At 44.6% G+C, this 17,854-nt stretch overlaps 1 protein-coding gene across 2 annotated transcripts in view; it reads right to left on the bottom strand.

Annotated features, from left to right (window-relative positions):
- PNPLA7 (patatin like domain 7, lysophospholipase) overlaps positions 1 to 17,854 on the bottom strand; it is a 400,735-nt gene that overhangs the window by 253,011 nt on the left and 129,870 nt on the right. For both annotated transcript variants that reach the window (XM_074973884.1, XM_074973883.1), the window contains exons 14-15: positions 16,737 to 16,837; positions 14,215 to 14,373 (exon numbers count right to left, since the gene is read on the bottom strand). In XM_074973884.1, the coding sequence (XP_074829985.1) occupies positions 14,215 to 14,373; positions 16,737 to 16,837 (260 nt within the window). The remainder of the gene's footprint in view (positions 1 to 14,214; positions 14,374 to 16,736; positions 16,838 to 17,854) is intronic.

The following is a 17,854-nucleotide window of genomic DNA, read 5'->3' as shown; positions in this document are numbered from 1 at the left end:
AATAGAAAAAGCTGATAATTAGAATTACTTATTCAAATGCTCTGGATTCACGTTAACTTCGCCTTTCTCAATATTTATTCTCTCAACCTACCTTGAAATGTCATCTACATGTGCTGCTATAACTGAATTGAAAGGTGGCCTCTCTCTGTTCTCCAAATGCCTCTCTCCTCCTCTGCTGAAAAGTTTCTCAGTAACCTTACACAAAACATCTTGATGAATCATAAGAAATATTCCTATGCCTCCTACTGCAACACCACAGTGGGATGGGAGGGGAGATTTTTCTTCTCTCCCTCTCTTTAGTGATGGAACAATCATAGGTGCTGTTCTAAATATCTTTGCACACATAGCAGCAGATTTCGCAGGTTGAGTGCAAAGATCAAACTAGGAGACGTCTTTCAAATTAGATTGGTTCCCCTCTTCCCTAAAAAGATGCATATTAACTGAATCCTCCAATCTCTCTCCTGTCCTTTTCCTATTAGACTCAATCATGAAAAGCAGCTGCTCCCATCTCATGTTCTTTTCCCTGTAGGAACATGCCAAGCCAGGTGCCATTATTAAAGCACCCAAAAATACAGAAACTAGCAACAAAGCTGTAGGAGGCACCACTGACTCAGCCAATTACAACAGCAGAGGCTCAGAGGGACAGGTGTGTGTGCTGTTGTCACGCAGCATTGACAAATGGCTGAGCCACTCTTCTATGTTGCAAAAAGAAAAGGAGGACTTGTGGCACCTTAGAGGCTAACAAATCTATTTGAGCATAAGCTTCCATGAGCTACAAGTTCACTTCATCGGATGCATGAAAGCTTATGCTCAAATAAATTGGTTAGTCTCTAAGGTGCCACAAGTCCTCCTTTTCTTTTTGCGAATACAGACTAACATGGCTGCTACTCTGAAACCTCTTCCATGTTGCTGATTAATCTACTAGGCAGATTTTGCCAACTTTGTTCAATTGTGGCAACACCTTAATCTGAATAGTCCCACTGAAATCAATAGGGCTATTTGCAGTATTCAAAGAATATTCGTTGCGGGTAAGCATGGCAGAATGTGTCCCTCAATCACTATCCCCTTTGTACTAGGAAAACAAATACAGCAAGAGTGTTAACTTTTTAGTATGGTAACTGTTACTCTAACTTGCTTTGCATTTCCATTATCTGAAGAAGGAGGGTGATACATGAAAGTTTAGTTACTTCTATTTTACCGAATTAAAGCAAAGAGCTAGGTTGCTCCCTACAACTGGAGCTTGTGGAAAGATTGTCGAGGGGGGTAAAATGTTTAAACACTTCATTTCAACAGTGTTTCAATTCATTTCAATTATTTTATATTTAATATATAAAATTAAAAATGAAATTAATTAAAACAACACTATTGAAACAAAACATTTTGATGGTCCAGAATTGAAATTTTTGCAAATTTTCATTTCATGGAAAATTTTGAAAATTTCAGCTTTTTGTTCCAAATTTGAAAAAAAAAATATTTTTTTGAAATGTCAGAACTTCTCATGAACAGAAATTCCAGTTCCTGAAAAACTGTACTTATAACCCATCTTTATTTATCTTTTTGATCTTTGACTACATTTGCACTATTACCACTGCTATTTAGGAACACATTGCCAGATGTTGCCTGATCTTTTTTGAAGATTAATAATATTTGTATTAATTGACAATTGATCACAAGGTTCTAATCCCAGAATCAGGCTACCTAGAACTATAACCAATGAGTTTAATATCTTGCATTTAATATCTCAGGGCTTATGGCAAGGACACTTATACTATTGGCAAAGTAAAGCCTTCAAGATTTTTATTAAAATAAGGAATAAAGCCAGAAAAGCTCCAAGTCCTATAAAAAGATAAGAGTAATACAGTATTGGGGATATCTGTGGTATTATTCTTTGCATAAGCTCTTAGATTTGCATTCTTATACCCTTTCTTGAGGACCTGGTGGTAAGAGATAAAGAACCAGCCCTGTCTCTGGCATGCCAAATGAGTCCAATGGTTCAGGTTCCTCACTACCCAGGATTGATGGTAAATAACGATAGAGCTGAAGGGTCAAATGATGGATGGCTAACAATGATGGAAAACGTCTAGCCTCTACATGGTGGTTTGTCCTATTATAGGGCCTGAGCAACATCATGAATATTCATGCTTATGCTCAGCCTTCCATGGCCAAATACAGCTTCCTCACCCTATCATATTGGGGTACACTTATCCTATAGGTTAGCATATTAATTAATACATATTAATGCCATTTAACTCATTATCATACCAGTCACTTCTTGCTCAAGCTATGTTACGGTTATCACTGCCATGTTCCTCCGGTTGCTGCTTACCGTTAGGTTTCAACTCCTGCCCTTGAGCAAGCCATTCCTAGCTCCCCAAAACCTAAGGAGTAACAGTCAGACCATTTATCTATGCCAAAGGTTGCATGCCTACTACACTTGACTACATTTATGCTAACTTGCTTAAGGTAATGTCTTTCAGGATACAGGCCTGTAGGTTCCTTGCATTACAGCTGAATATAGTGAAGGCAAGCCAACCCTCTGGGCTACACAGACTGGATCCAATCTGTAGTCCATTTCACACGGTGTCCTGTCTCTGACAGTGGCCAGACCAGCTGCTCCAGAAGAAGATGCAAGAAACTCAGCAGTAGGCAGATGTGGGATCTGTCCTAAATAAAGTTTCTTGCACTAAAAATGGTACTTTAAAAAAAAAAATGTTGTGTTTGTACAGTGCCTAGCACAATGGGCCCTTGTCCATGACTGTACCTCCTAAGTGCTACAGTAATATAAACATCAAATAATAATCAATTGAGCGTTAGCGGTTCTTGCTGCAGAGAAGAAAGCATGATCTGCTTCTAAATAAAATAAACCAGTGTTGCCCACACTGGGCTATAGCAGGTCTGTCTAGATAAAAGAAGCCACCGAGAGAGAGAAGTAAACTGACAGCTTGTGTTTCAAAATTTCCACTGACCACAATATTCTAATATGCTTGGAGTAAGTGAATAATTTAATTACTGACATACTGACTGAACCCCAAACCCTGGGTGGGAATAGGGAAAGGCATATCATTTCTCTGCACCGATAATTATACTATCGCTTAGTTCACACAAGAGCAATGTTTCCAAAGAGGAGCTCACTCCAATGCAATAACAGAAGGAACAACAAATTCTGGAGTGAAAGTGGCCAGTGACTGGCAATAGTACTACATATTTTTATTTGAAAATTCCACATGATGGATGAGCGAACATCTGGGGTCTTGTGAGCTATTGTTGGCAAAGAGGAGGCTGAGTATGAAGGCCTGGGGTTCAACAAACTATGAGGAGAAAATAGGAAGGGATGGCAACAAAGAAAAGAGTTTCCCAAAAAGTTCTCAGACAAGTCACTAGGCTAGTCCCAACCTTCCTAGAAATAACCCAACTAGGATACAGAATGGATACTGAGAGAGCCAAGGGAAGCAGATGTTGGAATTGTGTGATGAACAAAAAACAAAAAGGTGGTATTTTTATCAATTGCAAACTTCTTTCCTTTCTGGAGGAAGAGGCCTTAGGACTCAAAAAGAGACTGTGAGAAACTCGATGAAGCAGAGAGGTTGGAAACATCAGAAAAAGCAGCTTACGACAACAGCTGAGATAGATATGGAGGAGCAAAAGAATGTGGCAACAAGCAAGAGAAGCAGAAGGGAAACGCATTGAACTTTCCAGCCAGCCTGCTGGCCAACAAGGCATATTTCTGCCTGGGAGGAAAAGGCAGTGATTGAGAGCAGGCCAGTGGCTTGACCAGAAGCATGGAGTAACATGAAGCATCCATAAGAAGAGAAAAAAGAGAAATGTAACACAGGCCCACTGGCATCAACTGGCATAGGGTTCACTGTTCTTTACAAGCGTCTCCTGTCTCAGACCTGACAAACTCACTACACCTAATACACCACTTTCATGGTATTTATCCATCAAGGGTAGCAATGTGAAGTCTCTACTGGAAGCATGTAACTTAATCAGTACTCATTATCATTGAAAGATGCGTCTACACGTAATATTTAAGGTAACTTTGCCTTATCCAATGAAAACTATGCCTTATGGTCTTGGAGTGAAAGTAAGTCACAAAGGAACCATATGCCTCAGTGATGGCCCTTTCAAGTGGGAGGCAGTTGTCAACCCTCCCTGGCTAGCCAATAATATAATGTATTGTTCAATTGTCCATTGTTGCAACAACACAGAAATGTCAATGAAAAACAGTCAAAGATAAGCTATAAACATCAAAACCACTTGGAGGTAAAAAGGAACATTATATTAGACAGGGATCACCCTATTGGTTAAAAGGAGTAATTCAGTGTATCACAGATTGAAAATAGACATTCTGCATCCATTCACTAAGGGGACATTTTGTTGAGCATGAGTGTTTCATGAAAGAATGGATCCTGGCTCATGGGAAGCCAGCCAGCTCTGCAACACACTGAAGCGGGGTGAAAAACCTACTTTATTAGCTAGGAAAGGCAACTATTCATAAGTGCAGGCCCTAGTTTGCCTTTTACGGTTTTATTTTGTATTGTAACCATCTGTTCCCATCACTCCCTCGTTTCTAATGGAACCTCTATTTTTTCCTTAAATAAACTCTCATTTTATTATAAGTGCTCACAAGTGCTGAGCACAATACAGGAGCAGTGATTTAAGATAACACAGGTAAATTGGGGTACACTGTTCCTTTGGGAGCAGAGGATCCAGGATTTCTGTGAGTAGCCAGTTTCAGGGCTGGATATCACAGGGGAATACTTCAAGTGGATTTGGTTGCACCTATTGTTAACTTGCAAAATAAAGACAAGGCTGGCATAGCCCCGGGGACAGTGCTTGAGTGACTGAAAGGCTGGTGGTGTTAGGGAGCTAACACCCAGCTATCAGAGGCAAGACTCTCAAGCTAGAGGCAGGGGGTAACAATGTGTCACAGCCCTGGGTACCCCAAGAACCATCACAGTAAGCAACCCTGATCATTGACTCCACAGTGAGGAACATGGGTAAACATCTCTGTGGCCCAAATAAAGAGAACAGGAGTCTGCCATCCAGGGCTAGCCATATCACAATAAGGGTGAGATGTCCCAAAGAATGCTCAGAATGGGAACAAATATCACCAAGTAAAGGAAAACTGGCTCGAGTCAAACCACTGCAAGGACCTGTGAAAAGAGGAAAGCAGTTATCTAGGAGATATGGTCACTAACGTACCTGGGTCCTGACCTACTGATGGCTTGAAGTCGGTGACCAGAGGCTTGAACTGGTAATGGATGTGAACTGGATGCCAGTGGAAAATGCAGGGGTAATAAATTACTTTTCAAAAAAATGAGTTTTCATGCAAGAGACTGATGTCAGACTGAAGCCCTGAATGCTCACGGCCTCTATCTAATCACAGAACAGGTACAGCAGGATTTCACTCACACACTGTCCCACCAGCATGCCTCTGTTGAGCCTTCAGAGTAGCCACAAAGGGTAAGAGAAAACAGTTTACTGTCCATAGCCCATCCTGCCTTTTGCCTCTCTATTAAGAGTACCAGCAAGTACCAATTACTATGAATTGTGAAGTGCTTCTGTGACATCCACAACAAGCTGGGCTGATACCACCAACCCATTTCCCAGAGGTCAAATAACCTCCAAGGCAAATGAAATACTAAATATTCTATAGCAAGCTCTACAGCAAAAATTAGAAGATACTAATTTGAGAATATTAATCTGGCCAGGTATATGGTCTTACCAGACACTACACCTGTAACCCACAGCTGCTGTGATAACCACAGTGTCACAAATTCCATTCTTTATAAGCCACTCTCCAGTCTGGTTGAAGAGGTGGAAGTAACAGCTTTTTCAAAATCCCCAGCCAAGAGCAATATTCAGTTAAAAGGGAAATAAAGTTGGCATTTGCTTCACCAAGCCCATGTGGACAGCCTGGAAACTACCCATTTTCTCTGCTATGAGTCAGGCCCTATGTTTTAAGCACGACTGAAGTCACCTGGCAGGTTCACTCTTTAAATTATAGATTAGGAGAGAGGCTATTGTTTTAAACACACTAATTAACGGGTATAATTAGACTAGATGGCCTCTATCTGACATCATGAGAACAATGGGCGCATTCAACTTCCAGGCCATTATAACTATTTGAAACATTCAAACCGACTTTTGTTTTGCCTTGAAAGCAAAATGATAGGGCACGTTAAGAGTCCCAAAAGATACGTCAATGCAGCTCTGCAGAGCTAAATTAAGTCTTCCATAAATAATAGTGCACAAGGCTACAAGAACTGAACTATTCAAGTTTCAGAGTAGCAGCCGTGTCAGTCTATATTCGCAAAAAGAAAAGGAGTACTAGTGGCATCTTAGAGACTAACCAATTTATTTGAGCATAAGCTTTCGTGAGCTACAGCTCACTTCATTGGATGCATTCAGTGGAAAGAATGCATCCGATGAAGTGAGCTGTAGCTCACGAAAGCTTATGCTCAAATAAATTGGTCAGTCTCTAAGGTGCCACTAGTACTCCTTTTCTTTTTTTGAACTATTCAAATTAGCTTTCTTTCTCTCCTTCTTTCAGACACTGAGGTGTTACAATGTGCATTAATTTTAGAGCCCAGAATGTCTAAGTCCCAGCTATAGTTTGCAATATGCTGTGCTAGAGTGCAAGAGCTCACTTGGTGACTAGCTGCTCAACTGAATTATTTCCTGCATTTGAGCTATGCCATTTGCACCCCAAGTTTGGCCCCCAGTTATGGTGGAAAGAAAGGTGACCCAGAGCTCTTCGTTTAAAAATCAACTGCAACAGACATTTATTTTTGTGCTGCTAAGATAATTACTTTCAGAGCACCTTCCTTTGGAAAATTTCTAAGTGCTTTTCATACACTAAATGATTAAACTTCACAACACCCCAGTGAGGTAGGGAAGTATTAACTCCATTCATAACAAGGGGAAACCACAGCACAGAAAGACAAAGTGACTTCCCCAATGCCACATCTTGAGACAGGATCAGCTCTAGGACTAGGAGTCAGCTTTCCCAATTCCTATTCCCTGCTCTAGCCAGAGGATCCTGCTGCCTCTCTCCCTAAAATATATGTAGAAGGCAAGAATTTTTTCCTTTTCTATTAGAAATCAAAATCGCTCCTTAGCTTAAACTATTTTTGGTAGCTACCATGCCCTTATGTTGAACTTCTGGATATTTTAGGGTGGCAGGAGAATATAACTCGGAACTCTAATATAGGGGTCTCAAACTCAAATGACCATGAGAACCACATGAGGACTAGTGCATTGGCCCGAGGGCCGTATTACTGACACTCTCCCCTCGCTGTCCCTGGCCCCGCCCTCATTCCACCCCTTCCATGAGGCCCCGTCCCTGCCCCGCCTCTTCCCACCCCTTCCTTGCCCCCATTCCAACCCCTTCCCCAAAGTTTGCCCACCCCTGGCCCAGAGGTAGGCAAGGCTGGGAGGGGGGCGGGGGCGTGCGGGGAGCTTGGTGGGCCGCAGGAAATAGCCCTGCAGGCCATGTGTTTGAGACCCCTGCTCTAATGCCAATATAGTACATGACTTTGTCAACACACAAAAATTGCATTGATTTAGCTAAATCAATTTAGAAATACAGTTAATTAAATTAGTGCAACTCCCTTATGTGGAAACTCATGAACAGGTTTAAGAGTGCCTCATATCAAGTTAATGCCTTAGTGTAGACCTGGCCTTAATTAAGGTAAGGCAACCCAACTACCTCACTCAGGGACATGAAAAATCCACAACCCTGAGCGACACAGGTTAGCTAACCTAAACCCTGGTGTAGAAAGTGCTAGGTCAACAGAAGAAGTCTAGCTACTGCCTCTTGGGAAGGAGGATTAACTCCAGCGACAGGCGAACGCTCCCAACACTGTAGTAAGTATCTACACTGAAGCACTACAACAGGACAGCTGCAGCTGTGCCACTGTAGCAGTTTAAGTGTAGACATAGCCCTGGTATACACTACGAGTTTAGGTTGAATTTAGCAGCGTTAGATCGATTTAACCCTGCACCCGTCCACACGACGAAGCCATTTACTTCGAATTAAAGGGCTCTTAAAATCGATTTCTGTAATCCTCCCCAACGAGGGGATTAGCGCTGAAATTGACCATGCCGGGTCAATTTTTGGGGTATTGTGGTCGCAATTCGATGGTATTGGCCTCCGGGAGCTATCCCAGAGTGCTCCATTGTGACCGCTCTGGACAGCGCTCTCAACTCAGATGCACTGGCCAGGTAGACAGGAAAAGGCCCGTGAACTTTTGAATCTCATTTCCTGTTTGGCCAGCATGGCAAGCTGCAGGTGAGTGCAGATCTCATCAGCAGAGATGACCATGATGGTGTCCCAGAATCGCAAAAGAGCTCCAGCATGGACCAAACGGGAGGTACAGGATCTGATCGCTGTACGGGGGGGTGAATCCGTGCGATCAGAAATCCATTCCAAAAGACAAAATGCCCAAAGGCATGAAGGACAAAGGCTATAACAGGGACCCGCAGCAGTGCCACGTGAAACTTAAGGAGCTCAGGCAAGACTACCAAAAAACCAGAGAGGCAAATGGCCGCTCGGGGTCAGAGCCCCAGACATGTCGCTTCTATGATGAGCTGCATGCCATTCTAGAGGGTGCAGCCACCACTACCCCACCCCTGTGCTTTGACTCCATCAACGGATTATCACGCAACAGGGACGCGCATTTTGGAGACAAGGAAGATGAGGAGGAGGAGAAGGAGGTTGAAGATAGAGCACAGCAAGCAAGCGGAGAAACTGTTTTCCCCAAGAGCCAGGAACTGTTTCTCACCCTGGACCTGGAGCCAGTACCCCCTGAACCCACCCAAGGTGGGCTCCCGAACCCTGAAGGTGGAGAAGGGACCTCTGGTGAGTGTACCTTTGTAAATATAATACATGATTTAAAAGCAAGCATGATTAATGATTAATTTGCCCTGAAGACTTGGAATGCATTCGCGGCCAGTACAGCTACTGGAAAAGTCTGTTAACGTGTCTGGCGATGGAGTGGAAATCCTCTAGGGACATCTCCATAAAGCTCTGCTGGATAGCCACTCCTCATGGTCACTTGCTTGAAATAGGGTAATTTTATTAAGGGGACATTCAGATGTGGCAGTTAGCTGGGCTGTGTGCCTGTGGCTGAAAAGAAATATTCCCCGCTGTTAGCCACGTGGTGGGGGGAGGGGCGAAGCCATCATCCCAGAGAATTGGGTGTGTGTGGGGGGGGGGGGAGGTTAGTGGGTTTGTGCTGCACGTTAACCCGAAAACCGCAGCCCCTCCTTTTAAATTGCCAACCCATTTTAAATGGCCAACGCAACGGCTGTTTGGTATGGGAAATGAGGGCACTGCTGATTGAAACCATTCCCACATGCAGACTGTGGTTTCCCATGGCTACCTGCAAGCCAAATTCTGTTGCCTGGCCCTGCATGTGTGATCTCTCATACCAAACTGGAAGATCCTCAATATAAGAGGCAAAATGCGACCTTGTACTGAAAGCACATGTGCTATGTAATGTTAACAGCAAGGTTCACCGTGAAAGAGTCTACCCATTGTTCTCTAAAATGTGTCTTTTTAACTACTACTCTCCGTTTTTTTCCCTCCCACAGCTGCAAATGTTTCAACACTCACACTATCATCCGTCCCAGAGGCTAGCGAAGATTAGAAGGTGAAAAAAATGCACTCGCAATGAAATGTTCTCTGAGCTCATGCAGTCCTCCCACACAAAGATCCCAGCAGAATGCGTGGAGGCAAGCAACATCAGAGTCCAGGAAAGCACAATATGAACCTGAGGACAGGTGGCAGGTCGAAGATGATAGGTGGTGGGTTGAAGAGGATAGGTGGTGTCAGCTTGATGACAGAAGGCAGGAGGCAATGCAGATGCTACTGGAGGATCAAACTGATATGCTTCAGAGTATGGCTGAGCTGCAGGAAAGGCAAGAGCACAGACCGCTGCTACAGCCCCTGAGTAACCAACCGCCCTCCTCCCCAAGTTCCATAGCCTCCTCATCCAGATGCCTAAGAACACAGTGGGGGGGCCTCCAGGCACCCAAGCACCCCACCCCAGAGGACTGCCCAAGCAACAGAAAGCTGGCATTCAATAAGTTTTGAAGTGCAGTGTGGCCTTGTCCTTCCCTCCTCCCCTCATCTCCCACCCCACCCGGTGCTTCCCTCCTCCACCACCCCTCCTGGGCTACCTTGGCAGTTATTCCCCTATTTGTGTGATGAATAAATAAAGAATGCATGAATGTGAAGCAACAATGACTTTATTGCCTCTGCAAGCGGTGATTGAAGTGGGGAGGGGAGGGTGCTTAGCTTACTGGAAATTAGAGTGAAACTGGGGGAGGGGGGGAGTTTCCATCAAGGAGAAACAAACAGAACTTTCACACCGTAGCCTGGCCATTCCTGAAACTGGTTTTCAAAGCTTCTCTGATGCGCACCACGCCCTCCTGTATTCTTCTAACTGCCCTGGTGTCTGGCTGCGCGTAATCAGCGGCCAGGCGATTTGCTTCAACCTCCCACCCTGCCATAAATGTCTCCCCCTTACTCTCACAGATATTGTGGAGAGCACAGCAAGCAGTAATAACAATGGGAATATTGGTTTTGCTGAGGTCTAACCGAGTCAATAAACTGCGCCAGCGCGCTTTTAAATGCCCAAATGCACATTCTACCACCATTCTGCACTTGCTCAGCCTATAGTTGAACAGCTCCTGACTATTGTCCAGGTTGCCTGTGTATGGCTTCATGAGCCACGGGAGCAAGGGGTAGGCTGGGTCCCCAAGGATAAGTATAGGCATTTCAACATCCCCAACGGTTATTTTCTGGTATGAGAAGAAAGTCCCTTGCTGCAGCTGTTGAAACAGAACAGAGTTCCTGAAGATGCAAGCGTCATGTACCTTTCCAGGCCATCCCACGTTGATGTTGGTGAAAAGTCCCTTGTGATCCACCAGTGCTTGCAGCACTATTAAAAAGTACCCCTTTCGGTTTATGTATGCACTGCCTTGGTGCTCCGATGCCAAGATAGGGATATGGGTTCCGTCTATTGCCCCACCACAGTTAGGGAATCCCCACTGCAGCAAAGCCATCCACTATGACCTGCACATTTCCCAGAGTCACTAACCTTGATAGCAGCAGCTCAGTGATTGCATTGGCTACTTGCATCACAGCAGCCCCCACAGTAGATTTGCCCACTCCAAATTGATTCCCGACTGACCGGTAGCTGTCTGGCGTTGCAAGCTTCCACAGGGCGATCACCACTCGCTTCTCAACTGTGAAGGCTGCTCTCATCTTGGTATTCTTGCACTTCAGGGCAGGGGAAAGCAAGTCACAAAGTTCCATGAAAGTGCCCTTATGCATGCGAAAGTTTCGCAGCCACTGGGAATCATCCCAGACCTGCAACACTATGTGGTCCTACCAGTCTGTGCTTGTTTTCCGGGCCCAGAATCGGCGTTCCACAGCATGAACCTGCCCCATTAGCACCATGATGTCCAAAGTGCCGGGGCCTGTACTTTGTGAGAAGTCTGTGTCCATGTCCTTATCACTCTCGTCACCATGCTGCCGTCGCCTCCTCGCCTGCTTTTGCAGGTTCTGGTTCTGCATATACTGCTAGATAACACTTGTGGTGTTTACAATGCTCATAACTGCCGCGGTGATCTGAGCGGGCTCCATGCTTGCCGTGGTATGGCATCTGCAGGAGAGCAGAGTGGCAGCGGAAGCAGCGGGTGGATGACGATGCTGACAGCAATATGGCGCCCGCACGGAAAAGGGCGCGAAACTATTGTAGACCGTTGCTTTCACAGTTGCTTTGTAGACCGTTGCTTTCACTGCAGCAGGCGGTGCAGTACGACTGTTAGCCGTTGTCGTCTCCTGGGTGCTTGCCAGAAGATGGTGCAGTACGACTGTCGCCACCATCGTTTCCAGGCAGAATGAATCTCCATGAGACGAAATTTAAGAAGAGAATGACCTGGAGTCACTCCCATTTATGTCCAGGCGCCCCGACAGACCTCACCCATGTCTGCCCAGGCGCCCCGATCAAGGTTGGCCAAGAGCACCCAGGAGAAGACAACAATGATGGCTACCAGTCATATTGCACCTTCTGCTGTCACAAGGCAATGAGCTGCTGCGGTGTAGCAATGCAGTACCGTGTCTGCCAGCACCCAGGAGACATATGGTGACAGTGAGTTGAGTCGGCTCCATGCTTGCTGTGGTATGGCGTCTGCACAGGTAACCCAGGAAAAAAGGTGCGAAACAATTGTCTGCCGTTGCTTTCATGGGGGGGGCGGGGGGGGGCCTGACGACATGTACCCAAAACCACCCACGACAATGTTTTTGCCCCATCAGACATTGGGATCTTAACCCAGAATTCCAATGGGCAGCGGAGACTGCGGGAACTGTGGGATAGCTACCCACAGTGCAATGCTCCAGAAGTCTACACTAGCCTCAGTACTGTGGACGCACTCTGCTGACTTAATGGTCTTAAGTGGGGGGACACACAATCGACTGTATAAAATCAATTTCTAAAAAACTGACTTCTATAAATTCGACCTAATTTCGTAGTGTAGACATACCCATAGCCTCAGTAAGGGCCTGACTTATGCTAATTCAATATAAGGCACTCTTAAATTGAGATAAGAGTGTCCATATAAGGACTGCTCTGATTTGAACAACTCTCCAGTGCAGACATGGCCCAGATCTACCACCTTCCTCTTCCCAGGAATGACAATTTCAAAGGGAAGGTTTCAGAAGATAGCTTAGTGCACTATTAGGGAATGAGAAACAATCACAGCACAGCACATCTTTGTTTCATCTGGACTGACACTCACTCACTCTCACTCTCACTCTCACTCTCACACACACACACACACACAGAATTTAGACTCTCTTTTGGAACTCATTTGATCTAACAGAAAAGAGACTTTTTTAAACAAATGGCACAGATAACTGGGTTGCTCCTGCTATTAGTTCTTGGAATTCAAGTATCCAGGACAGTGCCAGTCCTTCGCAGTTGAGGGCTCTTGCAGTTTCTGTCAATCTGCCAGAGCTTGGCACTTCATGGCACCATTTACCTATTCATTCAGGCTTTTAGCTAGCCAACTGCCTCTACAGCAAGGGGACTCTACTGCCTTTTATGAAGCTACCCAGGTGGATGACTCATTTATTTGAATGGATCCATTTGTAAATCAAGTGAGAGATGTTCAGGTACCACGGCAGCAGGGCTATAAACTCAGCAAGCCCTGAAAACTCTGACTCAAGGAAGGACTTTGTATGCTGAGCAAAACAGTAGCTCTGAAGGTTTTCTTTTGCTCTTGGAGACACAGAAGCAGAACACAAAAGCTTATATAATGTTGTCCCACACCGAGCACAATGGGGGCCCCATAAATACGAAATTGTTACACGGTGACATTATTTATATTTTCAGTCACAAATATAAACCTTCAAACATCAGGATATTAAAATGTTAAGTCCCAAAATCTAGCTCAGGCACGTTGGACACAGCTTGTATTAGTCCCTTTTTTTTTTCTTCCTTCCTTTCTTTTTTTTTTTTTTTTTTTTTAATGTGCATCTTAATATATTCAGGGTTCAACACATATCACTGAAAAGAAAGGCTCTGCAGTGTGCTCCAGTTCCTGTTATTCCAAGAACCTCAGTTTCCAATCTTATACCATGATCAGTTTTTACATATTAATATCCATATATCAGGTGTCATTTCAAAAAGTCTGTACACCATCAAAAGCCATCTGCTCCACTGGCAGCCTCCTCTCTTTATAAGAGCCCGAAAGCTGTGAGCGCGCACCCCCCCCCCACACACACACACCGTTTTTCTTTCCAAAGGTACTGATATTTGCACTTGTTGCAATTGACTATCACATTACCACCTATAGGCAGTCTGAGGAGGACTGTCAACATGGGTTGTTGACAACAAAAATTGTAAGACTAGATAAAAATGAGAAGTTGTTTCTCACTTACCTGCAGTAAAAACCCTTTTGATTTCTACCACACAACTGCAACTTCAAAGGCAAAAATAAACTCAAATGGCCAACAGTCACGCATTAAGCATGACTTAATAGTTATATCTATTTCAATCCTGCTTTCAACTTTAACAGGCTGAGGAACAGAACAACTCCCCCTCAGCCAGTCCATTTCCCTTCTAAAGATTTCCTTTTACTGATTGTGCAGAATGGGATGAAAGGCACAGCAAGGTCATTTCTCCTTTAATAACTTACATCGAGTTTCATCAATGTTAAAAGGTCTTTCTTAGCAGCTTCGAAGATGGCATCAACTTGTTTGCTGGCACAGGAGTCTGGTGCAGTTAGGTCACCCTCTATGTAATGGAAAACCGCAGAGGGAGTTCCTGTCACGGTCACAGTCTTCTTCAAGATAGACTTAAAAAAAGCAGAGATGCCAAACATTATTTTTCATGCTGCAATTAGCATCTACCTGGGAAAAAGAAATTGTGTTATCATCTATGCTCTCCAACCTACCACAACCGGTGACCTAGAAACACGTAGGAATTTAAAAAAAAAAAAACACACACACACACACAACTGCTCATTAAATTAATCATCCTTTTGTTTCCCTAGACAGGCAGTCATTCTAATGCAATAATAGGTTTATTCATCTGGCCTCCCAGGAGCCTGGAAAAGAGAGAAATAAGACTTCTATCTTTTAAAGTTTTTTTCCCCTCAAGTATCTCTCAAATTAGGCAGCTGCTGCTATGATGGAATTAAGATTTAATTAAAACAGTAAGACATGTAATTACACATGACACGGGAGTAATGAATCCAGAGAGATAAATGTCTGTGGAGGCTGGAGAAATATGTCTCAGAAAATTCCAAACCTCACCAAGGACACGAGAGTAAAACTGCTTCTTCATCACAGTTCTCAGAAAGCAGGATTCTGAATAGAGTGAGTCTCAGAGGATCTAGCACATACCAGTCAAATACAGGAGCACTCAGACAAAAATCCCAGAGGCTTCTGGAACAAACACACTCCACTCTGATCAAAGACCAGCCTGCTAAGTCACATATATTGTGTGGGTAGCTCCCAGAAACTCAGGCCTTCCCCTTTTCAGTCTCCAAAACACCATCATCACCTGCATGCAAAGTGTTTTTGAGATTGAGAAGGTTTCTTTGTTTAATCTGGTCTGAAACCCAAATGCAGAAGGGGGTGGGGATGGCCACTGCCAGATGCAGAACCTAGAAGATCCCTGACTACCAGCTTCTTCTGTGAAGAGCACCTCCTCTCCCAGTTCTGCTCACCTCCCTTATATAGCAGCACCACTGCAGCCTCCAGGATAGGAGGAACATAGTAGAAAACCCAGATTCTGCAGCCCTTCATCCTCCTTTGCAGGAGGTGCTGTAGGCAGAGGACACCATTCAGCACTGCATTCTCCAGGTCCTAAAGCTCCTTTCCTCCTCACTGCAGTGACTAGCATAAGAAGCATTTTAAAGTAGCATTTTAAGAAGAGAGGAGCAAAGACTAGACCAGATGGTCCCCACATACACCGCCTCCTGCAAAGCTGACACCTAGGAGTCCATCTGAAGACTGCTACCTCATCACTAGGGCCCTACCAAATTCACGGTCCATTTTGGTCAATTTCATGGTCATAGGATTTTTTAAATCATAAATTTCATGATTGCAGCTATTTAAATCTGAAATTTCACGGTGTTGTAATTGTAGGGGTCCTGACCCAAAAAGGAGTTGCGGGTGGGTCGCAAGGTTATTGTGGGGGGGTTGTGGTTCTGCTACCCTTACTTCTGTGCTGCTGCTGACGGCGGCGCTGCCTTCAGCGCTGGGCAGCTGGAGAGCGGCAGCTGCTGGCTGGGAGCCCAGCTCTGAAGGCAGAGCCGCCGCCAGGAGCAGCGCAGAAGTAAAGGTGGCCTGGTACGGTGTTGCCACCCTTACTTCTGCGCTGCTGCTGGCGGGGCGCTGCTTCAGAGGTGGGTGCCCAGACTTCAGCTGCTGCTCTCCGGCTACCCAGCTCTGAAGGCAGCGCAGAAGTAAGGGTGGCAAGACTGTGGCCCCCCCTGCAACTCCCTTTGGAGTCAGGACACCCAATTTGAGAAATGCTGGTCTCCCCTGTGAAATCTGTATAGTATAGGGTAAAAGCACACAAAAGACCAGATTTCGTGGGGGGAGACCAGATTTCACAGTCCGGGATGCGTTTTTCATGGCTATTAATTTGGTAGGGCCCTGGTCATCAGTCTTCAAGGGTCTAGTCCTACTCCTGGAGACTGCAAAATTTGGGGACCTGTAGAAGCACAATGTCACTATTCATGCTGCTATCATTGGAGCTGTACCAGTGTTTTAGAAAATAAATACCTTTACCAACATTTCAGTTCAGACTTTAATTTTCAGAGATGTATCATTAGTCAGCTGTATACTTTAGCTCTGAATTGAAACCTGCAGCTCATGCCTCAGTACCAGAGTCCTTGTTGGGACTAATGAGCCAAACGAGCCATTAAACTGTATTGAGTAATTACAAGTTTTAAATACATTTACACAAAAGATGACTGATCTGCTTCTGCAAATGTCTGGTTTTACATGAAGACTGGACTCTGACACAACTCTCCTGGAGAGGGCCAGAGCTCCATCCGCATATGTGTAAGTGCATGGTTGCAGAATATTTTATGTGACCGTGCAATCTGTAAGCACAATCAAATCCCTTATTCAGGTGCATGAGGAGGAACCACATTAAGGGGGAAGGAGGGAAGTGCATCTCTGACCTCATGCAGAGAATATCTACCTTGCTCACAACAGGACTGGTCGGAGCTTCATCTGGTGCGAAATGCACCCTGGCTCTCTCGTACGCCATATCCAAGTCTGATTTAGTGCCACTGGAGCTACCTGCAAAGAGAAGAAAAGAGGTTTTTTCAAAGCACTCCCACCACCATGGCTCATTTAGCCTTCCCTATAGCACCTCTTGGTCAGTCTTCTCAAGGACAGCAGACACCATATACATCCATAGGCCACTTTTCTTTTTTTATTCCGAAAGTTAAGAATTGCACAGACAGCAAAGAAAACGCAGCCTGATGTTGCAATGTAGCTGGATCATCTTGCAGCTTCTAGAAATTAATATATCCACAAGGGCTGCTATGGGAAGGCTTCACAGACAGCAAGACAAGGAAAACAGCATTAACTTTTTACTCTCTCTGTCAATTTTGCCTTTACTAGAGCAGCATTTTCTCACCAGGCTATCTGGTTCAAGCCCTTCTGCACAGACTGTGTGGTTCCATTACAGAACAGTTAAAGTGACCTCCAAAACAACCGCCAGAAATTGACAAGTGGAGAGAACTTCATTTAATTTTCTATCATTCTGAGCAATTGAAGAAGACATTTTAAAAAATATAATTTTTTTTAATTTCTGAAGGTGAGGAGCTATGTGAAAGCTTGGACTCCTCCAAGTCCATAATGGTCTCCCATCACCTTGAGGAACTCCAGCCCATCCAAGGTAGTGGCATGGGTTATCTCCAATTTCTCTCTGGCATATCTTTTCCATCTCTTTCATTCTGCCTCTAACAATAAAGCAAACTTGGCATTTCTGGAAGCCACTAAGCTCCAATGGGGCCATTCGCTATTCAGTTATCAACCCCCATGAAAGACTAGTATTAGCTGCCCCAAAAACAGTCACGCCAGCAAAACTTCCATAGGAGCATTAGAAGAGCACCTCAAAGAGAACAGGGTCACCTACATGCTTGTGTTATGCCACCAGCTGAACTGCATACATTAAGGCTCTGGTCCAGCAAAGCATTTAAGCTCATGCGTAAAGCTAAGCATGTGCTTAAGTACTTTGCCAGACAAGGCCTAAAAAAGGAATCCAGCAACGTGGCACATCTTATCACACAGCCATGAGAAGCAATTAAA

The sequence above is a fragment of the Natator depressus genome, chromosome 16 (assembly GCF_965152275.1).
Source record: "Natator depressus isolate rNatDep1 chromosome 16, rNatDep2.hap1, whole genome shotgun sequence".
Classification (NCBI taxonomy): Eukaryota; Metazoa; Chordata; order Testudines; family Cheloniidae; genus Natator; species Natator depressus.
Note: the sequence above shows the minus strand (reverse complement) of the source record. Positions and strands in the feature narration are given on the sequence as shown.